The sequence below is a fragment of the Lithobates pipiens genome, unplaced genomic scaffold (assembly GCF_037356315.1).
Source record: "Lithobates pipiens isolate NorthernLeopardFrog02 unplaced genomic scaffold, aLitPip1_a1.2 Scaffold_30, whole genome shotgun sequence".
Taxonomy (NCBI): domain Eukaryota; kingdom Metazoa; phylum Chordata; class Amphibia; order Anura; family Ranidae; genus Lithobates; species Lithobates pipiens.
The window spans coordinates 39,663,237-39,677,827 of NW_027507791.1; the positions used below are offsets into that span (position 1 = coordinate 39,663,237).

The window sequence follows — 14,591 nt, forward strand, 5'->3', positions numbered from 1 at the left end:
TTTGGATTGTACGGTTATTTTTTTATTTGTTTTAAGGTTGAACTGGAATGGACTTGTGTCTTTTTTCAACCTGACTAACTATGTAACTATGTAACTATGTAACCTGGACAAAAATCCCAGGAAGCCTGAGAAAAACCCCAGGCCCTTACATAAAGAAAAATGAAAAACCTGATCCAAAGGAGTTCAGCCTCTCAGTCTATGAGAACGGCCTAGAGAGTGCAGAGGTCCTGAGAGCCCTGCTGGGATGCCTGAGACATTTTGCGGAGGGGTTGAGATGCCCTTGGATGGGAGGATGAAGAGGGTGGCTCCCTTTGGGATGATGGAAGATACTGTTGCAGGTGCTGGAAGTGAAGCCGCAAGTCAGGCAGTGAAGAAGCTTGGAACTGGTGGCCTTGATAAGAAAAAGAAAGTTTACAGGGGAACCTCCATCTATATTTGATGCCATGTGTTTGCAGGATCTGTAGATATGATTTCAGGTTCCATTGCTTCGCGATCGTGACTGGAGAAAGATCTGTGAACAATTGGAGAGAATGGTTCTGGAAGGCAAGATCAGGGCGTTATCTTGCCACTTGCATAAGCCTCTCTTTAGAGCGGTAAAATTACATTTTATAATAACATCCCTGGCAGGGACATCCGTAGGTTTAGGCGCAAGGGATCTGTGAATGCTATTGAATTCCAGGCACTCTAGTGGGAGCTCAGGTGCTAGTACTTGGAAAAAGGCTGTGGCGGTGCCTGTTATAACCTCTGGGATCCGAATATTGGAGAGAAATAATAATATATATAGAAGTAATAGCTAAAATACAGTTACCTGAGAACCCATGGTTATGCCTATGCCATGCAGTAGATACCCCAATTAAGGAGTATAGGAATTCCCTTACAAGTTCATTAATAAACGTGGCAAAAAGTCTGATTCCGAAAAAATGGAAAGAAATAGAAGCACCCAAAGTAAATGAATGGTTAGGAAAAGTTGAGGAAAAGTATAGTATTGAAGGGCTGGGAATGGAGGAAGAAAGAGAAAGAAAGAGATTCCATGTGAAATGGAAATACTGGAAAATCTTTAGACAATCTATGATTTTTAACAAGGTAATGGGTCGGTAGGGGTGGGGAGAGGGGTGGGAGGGAGATATTTTAGAAGAACTCGAGAAGTAAAGAAAGAAAACCAGGATAATGTGAAAAATGTAAGGGCATGAATGTATTTTGGTCCTATGGTTTTCTTTTAATACTTGATTATGTTTTGTACGCAACTTAAATGAAAAATTTAAATAAAGAATAAAAAAATAAAAATAAAAATAACCTCTGGGATCCCGCATATTCGTCCCTGCAGGCCCTATTTTCGGCATCCTCCAGCTTATCACGTAAGCCTTCAAGTTCACCATTCTACCATCTATGCAAAGGAGAATTTTAATTGTTTTTTATAAAAAAATCATCTTATGGTGACAATAAATCAATAAATGGTTCTTCTTATTGATTTTTGTCTGTTTATCTGTCCGCACTAGACTGGCTCAAATAGCGCTTTTCCTTATGGTTGCCAATGACTGTTGAGCATTCAGCCTATCCACTTCATCTTCATGTCTCTCTAGCACAGTAGTGGTTAAGTTCATCCACTGCTCTAGCTGGTTTGTGCGGTGGCCTATCTCTTTAAGGCCTCGCGTGAGATCAGAAGAGAGCTCACGGGAGGCCATGGATAATTCACCCCGCACTATAGAGCAGAATTTTGAGAGCAGTGTCTCTGGGTCAGTATAAGCTGGACTTATAAGCCGCCGAGAGCCTCGGGGTATAATTAGGTTCAGGAGGCTCAGGCGCCATCTTGCCTTTCCCCTCAGTGAGGGAAGCTTTTGGCTGTATCTTTGGTTTTTGTTTCTTTTTGTGCCCCTTGTACATACCCCTGGGTGCCTGATGGTGTCCACGATCATAAGGGCTGGAGCTGTCATGTCTGAGTGGATATTGTGCTCTGTGAGCCGGGTCTGTAGTGTCCGGTGGTGCAGAGCGCGGAGCGTGGAGTTCAGGCAGCCATCTCCGGCGATCGCGTACTTGTGCCCCATGTTTTATTCACTTTCAACGTGCCTTTGAATTTGCAAAAAAATTTGACTACTCCATTAGTTTTGATTCCTTAGTACAGCACCCTCCCTCATTGCACATCTTAGCCCTCTATCTTCTGGTAGCAACAGTTACTGTCTATGCTGTCCCAGCATATGTAGCAGCCAAAAGAGGAATACTATAGAGCAGGGATATACAATTAGCGGACCTCCAGCTGTTGCAAAACTACAAGTCCCATCATGCCTCTGCCTCTGGGTGTCATGCCCTTTGGGTGTCATTCTTTGGCTGTCAGAGTCTTGCTATGCCTCATGGGACTTATAGTTCTGCAACAGCTGGAGGTCCGCTAATAGCATGTGCCTGCTATAGTCTTTACTAGTCTTATTGGCATATTTCCCCCTATTCCTATCAGTACGTCCAAAAGATTGCGTGTAGGTTGTAACATGAATTTATAATTTTTATTGGTACACCTACATCATAGGATTTCCTGTAGGTTGTAAACGAGTTTACAATTCATATTGGTACACCCAACCAAAAAGAGCACCTGTTTGTATTTTTATTTGTACATCTGCCCCAAAGGATTGCCTGTAGGCTCCAGCCTGTGTTTACAATTCATCTACAAAAAGGATTGTCTGTATGGTGTCACCCAAGTGTACTATTCAGTAAGATAGCAATGGAAGCCAAACCTTGCCAAAGTGGCAACAATGGACTCCAAACAAGGTCTTTACTATCGTATGAACTAGCTAGACCAGCAATCCTGGGTAAAAAGTCAGCAGTGTTCACTCTAAAATGTAATATGAGTTTTGTCTAGCATGTCTCATATCAGATAAGGCAGACCTGAGTTCTGATTGGCCATAAAAGATTATTGCTCTTTCTAGCTTCTCACGACATTGGTTTTAGCTCTTGTGAAATGTCTTTAAATAAAGTTCAGGAAGTGCGAAGACGGATAAAACTTCTGCTTCTCAGAAGGACAGTCACAACTTCAAGGTCCCGTCTACAATGTCTGTCTTTCTCGCCATCGTGCTCCTTTGTAAGTAGAAAGATCTTTTTTTTTTTTTCATTCTGAGTATTTTATTATTATATTCTGAGTGTCAGCTGAGTGTCTTTCCTTTGAGATTACGGTATGTGAAACATAAAAGAACAACTCATTACTATGAGCCTGTTGGATGCTTTACCTTTAAACACAAGCATTATATTTGCATCTGTTGTGGGCAAAGTATGAAGACCCTTCTTCTTCTTCTTCTTCTTCTTCTTCTTCTTCTTCTTCTTCTTCTTCTTACTTTGTGTTCACCATCTATAGGGAAATGTATGATCTATCTTGTTCCATGAGAAATACAATATGTTACAATTGTTTAGTATAATCCACTCTCAGTGATGGTGGATTGCATATTGTAGAAATGAGCTCTTGGCGTCTGGGCAGAGCATATTTGTGACTCATGCTACTTTATAAGTATTTCTTGTAAGCTGTGTTTGTGGTCTTGTTGTCGCACAGGCTGCAAGTTTCCCATTTATCTAGATAAGTCAGACCCACAAATGTGATTTTCAGAAGAGCTTTGTTTTAATTGCCAAAGTAAATGAAGACATAAGATGACTGTCAGCTCTAAGGAGAAAACTGTAGTAAGGTGGGGGCAATGCTAGGGCATGATACCAGGGTATGTGTCCTCAGTCTACTGCTGAGTGTTCCTTGCCTCATGTCATTGAAATATTGTTTTACGTTATTTTCGCGTCCACAGTACATCTCAGAATGCCAGTATCTCCACTCCTGAACTTTTAGAGTGTGTAAAGGGTTGGGCGGACTGGTTGCTTGGTTAGTAAGGGGGATCTGGTGGTTTCATAGTTCGGTTCTAGTAGTTATGTCACTGGAACTGTATAAGGGTGAAGGGAAAGGTGCTGGTTGAAATAAGCTTCATAAAGGAGGTGGTGGGTTCGCTGGTGGCTACGTAAGGTGCAATAGAAGTGTCTTGGTAAGGGGGGGTTATGATGGATTCATAGAATGTTCTGATAGGTAAATAAACATGTCCACTGTGTAAGAGGGCTTATGGGGTGAATAAAAGGGCAGCTGATGTCTACTCAATGGTGGAATGGCAACACAATGTCTGGTTGCTTAACACGACCTCTTCAAACCATAGCTTGTCATCTAAGAGAGAGTGGAAGTTCTGATCTTCTTCTGGTGACCTGAGAAAATTGGGATCCAAACATCTTTGTTATAAAAAAGTTTTATAATTTCTAACTGAAAATGAAAGAAAGATAAATGATTGAAATGCATTAGATATGTTTTAATGACATGTACTGTACAAAATATTTTCTAAGAAGTGCATTTTGGCTTTTCAGCTTTGAACGCGGGAAGATCTGGTGAGTACAAATCTGATACTGGACAATGTGTCATAAATACAATAATACTAATGAAAAATAGTGAACAGGTTTAGATCATTGATTACAATCTTGTTAATAACTTTTCAATAAAGCCGTATTTATACCCCAAAGGAAACATTTATTATATTGCAGCTTATTAATTACATGCAATGGTTGTATTAGTTTAGGCTTTTTTAAGCTATTTTCATCCAGTAATCCGTACTAATCTAGTACTTCTACAACCCCCCCTCCCCCCAGACTGACAAGACTGTTGTCCAAATCTGCCCCCTGTGCTCTCATTCATACAGAGTGGGGGGCGCTCTATTACAGGAGGCAAATTACTGACCAGATAACCTGGAGAAAAAAGAGGAAATAAAGCCTAAAAAGAAAACGAATGTAGCCCGCTTACTCCCGTAGGAGTCGCTGGAATTTTGCCCAGGTTCTTCACCGGTGGGCTTTGATAAAGCACAATTTGTGTGTGAAACATGTAAGCTGTACTACCCCTGGTTGTACATGTAGTGCTCCTCATGTTCTTCATATCATGGATCTCAGTTTGGTGTGCAGTCATCCAGAATTTCCTTTCATTATTGCTTGAGCTGTGACCGGGCGAGCACCCCGCAGTGAGGAGATCATGGTGTTGGAGCTGGATCACCTATGAGTAGTGTGGACCTCTTGTTTCTGGTGGATTGCCCCACAGCCAGACACACATGATCTCAGCCACACTTTTCCTCAATAACCAGTCTAGGGGTGTTGTTTTTGTTGTTTTTTTTAATTTGGAGAACTGGGATAGGGTTGAGGGAATTGAGTGCGATACTCCAAAAACAGAAACGATGTACAAGTTGAGGACAGTGAACTCCTTTATGTAAAGCTGAAGCAGAAGTTCTTGCATATAGCAAACTGTGGATTTGGCTTTGTAATAGAAGCAGTTAAAAGCACACAAGCTTCTTACTTTTAGAGCAACAAGAGCAGAGTCCCTTCTCAGAAGATAAGACTAAGATCTTCAGGAGCCAATGTTCCCTTTGTACAAACACACAGCTGACTTTCTAGCACAAGAGGGGGTGGCAGCACCCAACAAATCTCTAAGATCTCTCAGCAGTCTGTACTCACAAAATGTCCAGGGACAGTTGGTTGCCTCCTTCCAACTACCAAGCAACACTTTCCTCTGGTGATACCAGATCTTCAGCAGACAGCCCCTCAGTGAGCTCTCCTTAATTTCCGCATCCAGGCCCTCAGGTTGCCCAGTTAAGGCCTACAAGCAGCAAGCACATGGATAAACATGCCCTGGATTGAAGGAGCCCTTGGGGCTGGACCGATCATTTGTAGGGAAGTACCAAGAGCTCAGTGTACCATTGAATATATACAGCCTCCCAGCAGCCTTCAGGACCCTGCACCCTGGGATTGGCCAGGGCTGCACAAATATTCATGTTGTAATTTGAATACTTGCACACCTATGTTCCAGAGACATCTCCAGCTCCTTGGAAAGCAGAGGGAGTAAACAGACTAGCAGCAGCTGAGAACACTGAACCTAAGGACCTAATTAATCACCTGCACTGGTTACAGTCAGCAAAACTAAATTTACCTAACACAATATCGATAGCCACACGGGTTACAGTGGGACAAACTAAATTTACCTATCAAAACACACCCAGCTCCACTGAACACAGTGAGCCAACACTAGATCTATCTATTTAATCCTAGCACCTATATAGGAGGGTGCTATATCACATTTTTGGGTTTAACATCACTTTAATGCAATGGTTGACGACCATTCTGAACATTGTGGGTTAGCCACAATTTGCACACAAGTGAAATGTAATGTTAATTTAAATGTATCATAGAAATGCTTCTTGGAAGAGCCCTTTGTGCTGAGATTTCAATTCAGGTCATACCTTAAATTCGTCTGAAATTACCAAAGTTTAAAGTCAGGCAGGAATGTCCTCTCCGGTAACCGGAGAGGACACCGGTCACTGGAGCAGTTTCCCCGAGCCTACCAAGCTGTCACCACCCGCATCCAAGGTAAGGACAGTGGGTGGTGGTGGGGGAGTGTGTTAGTGCCACAGAGGGGGTTGGGGAGGTGTCTCCCCCCCAAAAAAAACCCCACCAGCCACCACTGGATACAATGTCTACAATCTCCATTGTCTCTCCATTGCCAGAGCAGACATCTTCAACATGTTCACCTGGTTATCTTCCAGGTTCAAACATCTTGGTAAACTAACCTGGGAAGACTTAACTCCCACTCATATGCACAGGAGGTAATACATCCTGGCATTAAGACCTGCCGAGAAAGTACACTGAGCTGAGCAAGTGCGACTCATCTTGCAATCAGAAGAAAATTGCTAACAGAATCTTATATGGAAGAAAAGGCCTCAGTGGGGTCAGTTTACTAAAACTGAAGAGTGCAAAATTTGGCGCAGCTCTGCATTCTAACTTCAGCTTGTTCAATTAAGTTTTGACTAACCAACCTGGAAGCTGATTGGCTACCGTACACAGCTGCACCAGATTTTGTACTCTCCGGTTTAGTAAATCCCCCATGCAGAGTCTACTATGAAAACCTTCCTGCTAGAAATTTGTGTATAAAACAATTTAATTCTGCTTTAAGAGAAAGATTTGTCATATTTTAAAAATGTGTGAGCATCCAGTTTTTAGAATGAAACTTCTAGCTTGTCATGTAGAATTTTATAAGCGGAACAGCAAAATAAAGAAAACGATGATTTTTGATTTGGATACAGTAGGGAAAGTTAAAGTTAATTTCTTGGTTGCCATCTGTGTCCCTTTGGAGAGATTTCTCTTCCTGTCTTGTAGACATAACAGGAAGTAAAAAGAAATCTCATGCAAAGCCATGCAACTGTAAACATACCCTTTGGGTGTGCCTACACAGGAAAATTGCACTACACACTTTACATATCGCCATGCACACTGGAGTGAGAGCAATAATTCTAGAGTTATTAAACACATTTAACTCTAGACTGATGACCTGTATGGGTTTTTAAATTGTCACCAAAATTTGTTGCCATTTCATGGACACCAGCAATTTTAAGTCTTGACATGTTGGGCATCTTTTTACACTGCGCAACCATACTGTATTTTCAGTGGCAACTGGTGGTATATTTTTTGGGGGGAGAGACAAACAATGCACCCATAGCTACCCTCGGTTGGTCAGGTCACCCGTAGACCCCATTTCCCCCCCTGGTTGGTTGGTCGCCAATTCCGTACTTACCCCATCTATGTTGCGAGCAGTGCGCCTCCGAGCGGCAGGCGGTGGCTTGACCTGCATCTCCTCCACCTCAGCATTAAGGCAGCTTCTGCTGTGTGTCTCCTCCCTCTGCCTCCTAGGTGGCCAATTGGATCACCTCTCTTTTCGGGCAATTGGGTGACGAGTCTCAGGACTGCTTCCTGATTGGACGGGGGAATAATCAGATAATAGGGAATATTCATTCGCTATTGTCACACAAGTGTGTGTGCTCGGGGCACAGTGCTCTGCGCCCCCGAGCCCACCCTTTTTTTAAGGCAATTAGAGCCTCTGGCTCTAATCACATGCTTAAAAAAACCCCATTGGAATCCATGTGTCCAGCGCCCTGCATATAGATTAGGGGGCTGGATGCATGGATTAAGGGAGTGGTGCCTCTGCACCTGCATTACTGGCCGCCACTGTGTATTTTGCTGCTGTCAATCAAATCCAATGACACCGCCACCAGGGGGCGGGGTCAAGTCCTGCATTTGGCATCTATGGATACCGTATGCTGGACTTGGGAGCATGCACGCAAGATAACCCCCGGGAGAGCGCTTCTCCCAGGGGGTTATCTGTTGTGGGGAGGATCCGACAGCCTCCAAGGGACCGCAGAATACAAGGTTCGGGGCCACTGTGTGCAAAATGAGCTGCACAGTGGAGGTAAGTATGACACGTTTGTTATTTTTATTTTTATTTACCTGTAGTGTCACTTTAAGGGAATCAGCTTTCATAAAATACTTCATGTTTTGGGGATTTTAAGTAATCTTCTGGTTTAAAATGTTTTTTTAAGCGCAAAAAATGGTTCTGTCAGCAAAAGGAGTGTGGGAAGTAGTTTTCATTGTTGCAAACAGATTTACCAACATGTGGGAAAATCTCTGTGCCCGGGACTCCAAACATTCCCATTTCTATAGAGAATGTATTTTTCTCATACAAGATGTGTTCACCTCTCTGTGTTTTGCTGCACACTGTGCTCTCTATGTGTTCTGTGTGATCTCTTTTCTTCTATAGGAGGGGCCATCAAACCTGTGGTGACCTTCACACCCAACTGGGGGAATATATTATACTATGATAATGTGACTCTAACATGTGATGTGCCGTCTACTGTACCAGAGGAGCCCCGGACCTATCACTGGTACAAAGATAAGAGACCAATACCTGGAGATCAACAGAACCTTCATATCATTAGATCTTCAGTAGAGCGGGACAGAGGAGATTACCAGTGCCAGACCATCGGTGGTGATATCAGTGATCCCGTCTTCCTAGATGTTACCAGAAGTGAGTCATCCATCTCATCTCCATCATTACAGATTGTTGGGTGTGAATAGAACAACCTAAAGTATCATTTTATTACATTTCAGGTTATGTCCTCCTGCAGAGACCTCCATCTGCCATCTATGAAGGAGACCCCCTGACTCTGAGATGTCATCATGTCAAAGATTTTAATGCAATAAACACAAAATTTTACAAGGATGATCAGGAGATAAAACCATCAGAATCCGACTCCACATTCCATATTCCTAATATAACGAGGAGTCAGTCTGGACGGTACAAATGTACTAAACGAATACACCGCAATGATCGTACAGATGTGATAGAGGACTCAGATGAATCCTTTATCACTGTGAAAGGTAAATTAAAATTCTATTTAAAACTGTATCCTTAGGTTGATCCAGAGGAAGGTGAACTCCCACAAAAGTGCTCTTTAAAGTGACTTTGTTGTTGGAATTGACTTTAAATTTTACTATGCAGACTGCTAAAGTGATATATTTTTTTTGGGGGGGGATGTTTTTTTCAAAAACATTATTCTGTCAGCAATGACTGGGGGATGATATGTCTTTATTTATCAGAAAAGCCATATCACTGACAGATGTCACTGTTCTTCTGTATACATACACTCAAAAAGCACCTAGAAAGGACATATATATATATATATATATATATATATATATATATATATATATATATATATATATATATATTGTGTGTATATACACTACCGTTCAAAAGTTTGGGGTCACCCAAACAATTTTGTGTTTTCCATGAAAAGTCACACTTATTCACCACCATACGTTGTGAAATGAATAGAAAATAGAGTCAAGACATTGACAAGGTTAGAAATAATGATTTGTATTTGAAATAACATTGTTTTTACATCAAACTTTGCTTTCGTCAAAGAATCCTCCTTTTGCAGCAATTACAGCATTGCACACCTTTGGCATTCTAGCTGTTAATTTATTGAGGTAAGCTGGAGAAATTGCACCCCACGCTTCTAGAAGCAGCTCCCACAAGTTGGATTGGTTGGATGGGCACTTCTGGCGTACCATACGGTCAAGCTGCTCCCACAACAGCTCAATGGGGTTCAGATCTGGTGACTGTGCTGGCCACTCCATTACCGATAGAATACCAGCTGCCTGCTTCTGCTGTAAATAGTTCTTGCACAATTTGGAGGTGTGTTTAGGGTCATTGTCCTTATTGGCCAGTCTCAGATATGGCTTTTTCTTTGCCACTCTGCCCTGAAGCCCAAAATCCCGCAGCCGCCTCTTCACTGTAGATGTTGACACTGGTGTTTTGCGGGTACTATTTAATGAAGATGCCAGTTGGGGACCTGTGAGGCGTCTGTTTCTCAAACTAGAGACTCTAATGTGCTTATCTTCTTGCTTAGTTGTGCAACGCGGCCTCCCACTTCTTTTTCTACTCTGGTTAGAGCCTGTTTGTGCTGTCCTCTGAAGGGAGTAGTACACCCCGTTGTAGGAAAGCTTCAATTTCTTTGCAATTTCTCGCATGGAATAGCCTTCATTTCTAAGAACAAGAATAGACTGTCAAGTTTCAGATGAAAGTTCTCTTTTTCTGGCCATTTTGAGCGTTTAATTGACCCCACAAATGTGATGCTCCAGAAACTCAATCTGCTCACAGGAAGGTCAGTTTTGTAGCTTCTGGAAGGAGCTAGACTGTTTTTAGATGTGTGAACATGATTGCACAAGGGTTTGCTAATCATCAATTAGCCTTCTGAGCCAATGAGCAAACACATTGTACCATTAGAACACTGGAGTGATAGTTGCTGGAAATGGGCCTCTATACACCTATGTAGATATTGCACCAAAAACTAGACATTTGCAGTTAGAATAGTAATTTACCACATTAGCAATGTATAGAGTATATTTGTTTAAAGTTAGGACTAGTTTAAAGTTAGCTTCATTGAAAAGTACAGTGCTTTTCCTTCAAAAATAAGGACATTTCAATGTGACCCCAAACTTTTGAACGGTAGTGTATATATATATTTATGGTTGGAGCCCTCCGCTCTAAGAGATATGAAAGAACACATAAACACGTCACAAGACTAACAACATAAAATAGACCTGAATTGTGCCCTTGGTCTGCTGTAAGGTAAGCCCTGGTGAGCTGGGCGGTGAGCCCTGCTCTGCTGGGCGATATGCCAAGAGAAGGCCGCATACCTTAAGAAAGTAAATGAATGTTTCTGTAGAGAAACGTGTTTTAAGTGAAGTACTCTGAGAAGGGAAATGGGTGGGTGGGTACCTTGCACTGGAACCGACACAGACCGTTGTGGGTGGTCTGATTATATACCCTCCGGGCTCCTCCCATAATTACGGGCCACCATACTGGCCCTCTTATTTATGGTTGGAGCCCTCCGCTCTAAGAGATATGAAAGAACACATAAACACGTCACAAGACTAACAACATAAAATAGACCTGAATTGTGCCCTTGGTCTGCTGTAAGGTAAGCCCTGGTGAGCTGGGCGGTGAGCCCTGCTCTGCTGGGCGATATGCCAAGAGAAGGCCGCAAAAGATTTGGTGTAGGGAGGTAATTATTAATTTATGTACAACAAGACACTACGGGGCAAAGTTTCTGAAGGCTCAGGACATTTCCACTTGTGGATTGGAGATGTATCGAGAAAAGCAGGTGGATTCCCGCCTGCCCATCTTTGATCGCGTGGACTGGGACCCCGTTTCGTGAGGCTGCTGATGCTGCTCCAATGCGAAAGAATGTCCAAGAAAATGACCAAGGCCCTGGCCTAATTTGCTCAAAAGGAACCTGACGTGACTAATGAACTGGTTGCTGCCTGGGGTACTAATCGAGAACGGTAGTAATGGGCTGTTCTGCGAGGGATCAAACATATGGGCCAAAAATTGATCTAGGATGGACACGGGGCACCAGGCTTTAAGAGTTTGGAAAGGTTTTATGTCAACCCCTGTACCGGACTATTGTGTTTTGGACACGCTGAGGAGCAAGATGAAGTCTGATGGCGTGTGAGGTGGCGTCTACGTAACACTTTACAACTGGGATGGTGACAGTATTCACTGGGGCGTAAGAAGCTGTAGAAAGCCAGGTAGATGGCTGCTTGAAGGACCAGGCTGAATTTAGCCAAAAGGGGAATGTGACAGGATGAAAGACATGTCTCGGAATATGGCGCTGGTGACGGGTAGCCGTTTGATACTGATTTGGGGTCATTGCCTGTGAATACCACACAACATAGTCTTGACCGTATGGGCGGCGAACAAGACGGTTTGTTAGGATCTCATAAGGGGATGAAATACTGGACAGCTGAGTGGGGTCTAAGGTATTGTGCGACAATGCCAACTGTGTGCGGTGGCATAATATGAAGACCAGGATGTGATGGAGAACTCTTGGTATTGCGCTGGGGTTTGAGGCTAGTACCCTGACATAGAACCTCTAGGCTGCCCGGTAGGCCTTCAGGGAGTTGTGAGATAGTGAAAGATTAATAAGGAAGGTAGCGTCGTTAAAGTGTTGTTTGAATCCGAGGTTAGCTACGACCAGTGTGGGATAAGAGACATGGTCGGGTCGGTTCCAGGTTCCTGCAAAAAATAACGAAGCAAAGTTAACGGGTAGTGCGTCGGCCAGATTATTGCGTTGGTCTGGGATGTGGATGCATAGGACGTTAGATTGGTGCTGTGGGGATAGTGGCACCAGCCTGCACAGGAAGGCCACGATGGCCAGGTACTAGGACCTCCTTTATTTATAATACTGGCTGTAGCTTGGTTGTCTGTGGTGAACGTCACCGCTTGTCCTGCCCAGTTGTTGCACCAGACTTGAGCTGCTGCGACAATGGGGTAGAGGTCGAACAAAGAGGAGGACTAACTGAACCCAGGAATCAAGAGGATTTCTGACGGCCATGGTCCTATAAACCCAATTTGGCCAAAATTGAGGCGAGGACCTGTGGAGGCTGCGGTGACCATGACTACCTGAGATGAAGAGAGAGATGCTGAGGGAATACACATTGGCATGCCATTCCAATTTGTGAGAAATTCGACTCTCATGGGCAGATCTGCTATAGCTGGCACATCTTAATTTAAGGATTTAGTCAGGGTCTTTGCCTGGAAGAGAAACACAAAAAGATGGGAGGTAAAAGATCCCCTTGAGTCTGGCTGCTGCCTTGGCTGAAAATGAGCAGTGATAGTCAAAGGATGGGCACCCTGCGTACTTGTGACCTGCTGCGTGCAGATACGGGTCCAATTCTACCCTCCTGTTGGGGTTGCTCTGCCTAGCATGTCTCTGACTGTCCCCAAGGCCCGCACAAACTCTGTGACAGTGAGCTTGTGGTTAAGTAAATGGTCTCTGGCCTTCAGGATGACGGAGACATCTCCCCGCGAATATGATTTGTTCTAGGCCAAGTTGTGTACTGCTATGAGGAGGGATGCTAAGTTAACGTCGTTGTCATCCAAGATGTCCTCCTAGATGCCCTGCTAGGACAAGGTGTGCAGGGAAGACGATGGTGCAGAAGTTGGGTGTATCTGTAAGTGAAGGTACAGGAATGACGGTGGTGACTGGAGCTGGTAGGGGCACAGCTGGGCGTACTTCCAGGGCTGTCACTCTGCTTGGTCTTCGGCGACTGCTGCTGACAGTGTGGTTATCCAGGAGTGCAGCTGAGTAGTCGCAAAGAAGATAGACTGAAGTGGTGCCTGGAAGGGGTGCCACTGGCGGTGGAAACGGTAGCCTAAAGGCTTGGTTTCCTGGCTGCCGCAGGGTAGGATTTACTCCTGCGACACCGTTCTGCTATGAGTTTATTTTTTTTTATTTTTTTTATTTATTTTTTTTTTTATTGGTCCAAGCTCTTGTGAGACTGTAAACCGCCTCTTGCTGAGCCTGTAAAGGGTGATGGCAGGGCTGAGGCAAGGTCCTCACTGTCTGCCTGCGACATGGCGTCAACTAAAAGCAAGGGGGGGTGCGTATGTTTGAGGTAAGTTGCAAAGGTAGGAGGGGATAGTTGCGTTGGGTAGATAAGATGAAAGGCGGAAGGAAACAAGAATAGGACAAGGAACGACAGCCATAGTGACAGTTGGTTTGCGCTCGAGCGCTGTTGAGTGTGACTTTAGAAAACTCAAAAGAATGCGTAACAACCGAGGTGAGCCAGGAGGTGACTGGCTAGGTAACCGATAGCTCGGGTGTCAGTTTGTGCTCGGCACAGACTAATGAACCAGAGCACCCCAGGGCGGACTGGGGTGGGTAGCTGAAGTCTGGTATACTAAGTAGGAATGTTGCGATCTGTAGTTAATTGACGTGGGTTCGGTCTACTAATGCTTGCACTGCCAGCAAGTATGGAGATTAGGCGACCTTGTCTGCGTATTGAAGGCTTGTGCTTCGAAAACAGAGTGAAGTGCACAGAAGTATGTGACAGTTGCTAACGCCTCAGGAGCAGGTCAAATTCTGTATGTGAAGTAAAAATATGTAGTGAAAGAGTGTTTAAGAGAACGGGGGAATCCCTTTGAACTAAACACCTGACTTTATGCCCTAGTTGTGAAGTCGACTGGTTGGTGGTCGAGAACTGAGTTGACTGGGAGCCTGTAGTAAGGTGACATGAGAATTTCGTTTTGACAATGGGGATTGCAAAGAGCTGTTTGGGGCAAAGCTGGCCCCCTGGTGAAGATGCAAGCCCTCGACAATGTTTTTTTTTTTTTTTTTTTGGGAGATACTGTCCAAACCTGGTGCAGGGTGGACTAA

At 43.8% G+C, this 14,591-nt stretch overlaps 1 protein-coding gene across 1 annotated transcript in view; it reads left to right on the plus strand.

Moving 5' to 3' along the window:
• Positions 1-2,987: 2,987 nt before the first annotated feature.
• Positions 2,988-14,591, plus strand: part of LOC143942183 (high affinity immunoglobulin gamma Fc receptor I-like) — a 70,826-nt gene continuing 59,222 nt past the window's right edge. The window contains exon 1 of the mRNA XM_077463439.1: positions 2,988-3,064. Coding sequence (XP_077319565.1) covers positions 3,034-3,064 — 31 coding nt within the window. The 5' untranslated portion in view covers positions 2,988-3,033. The remainder of the gene's footprint in view (positions 3,065-14,591) is intronic.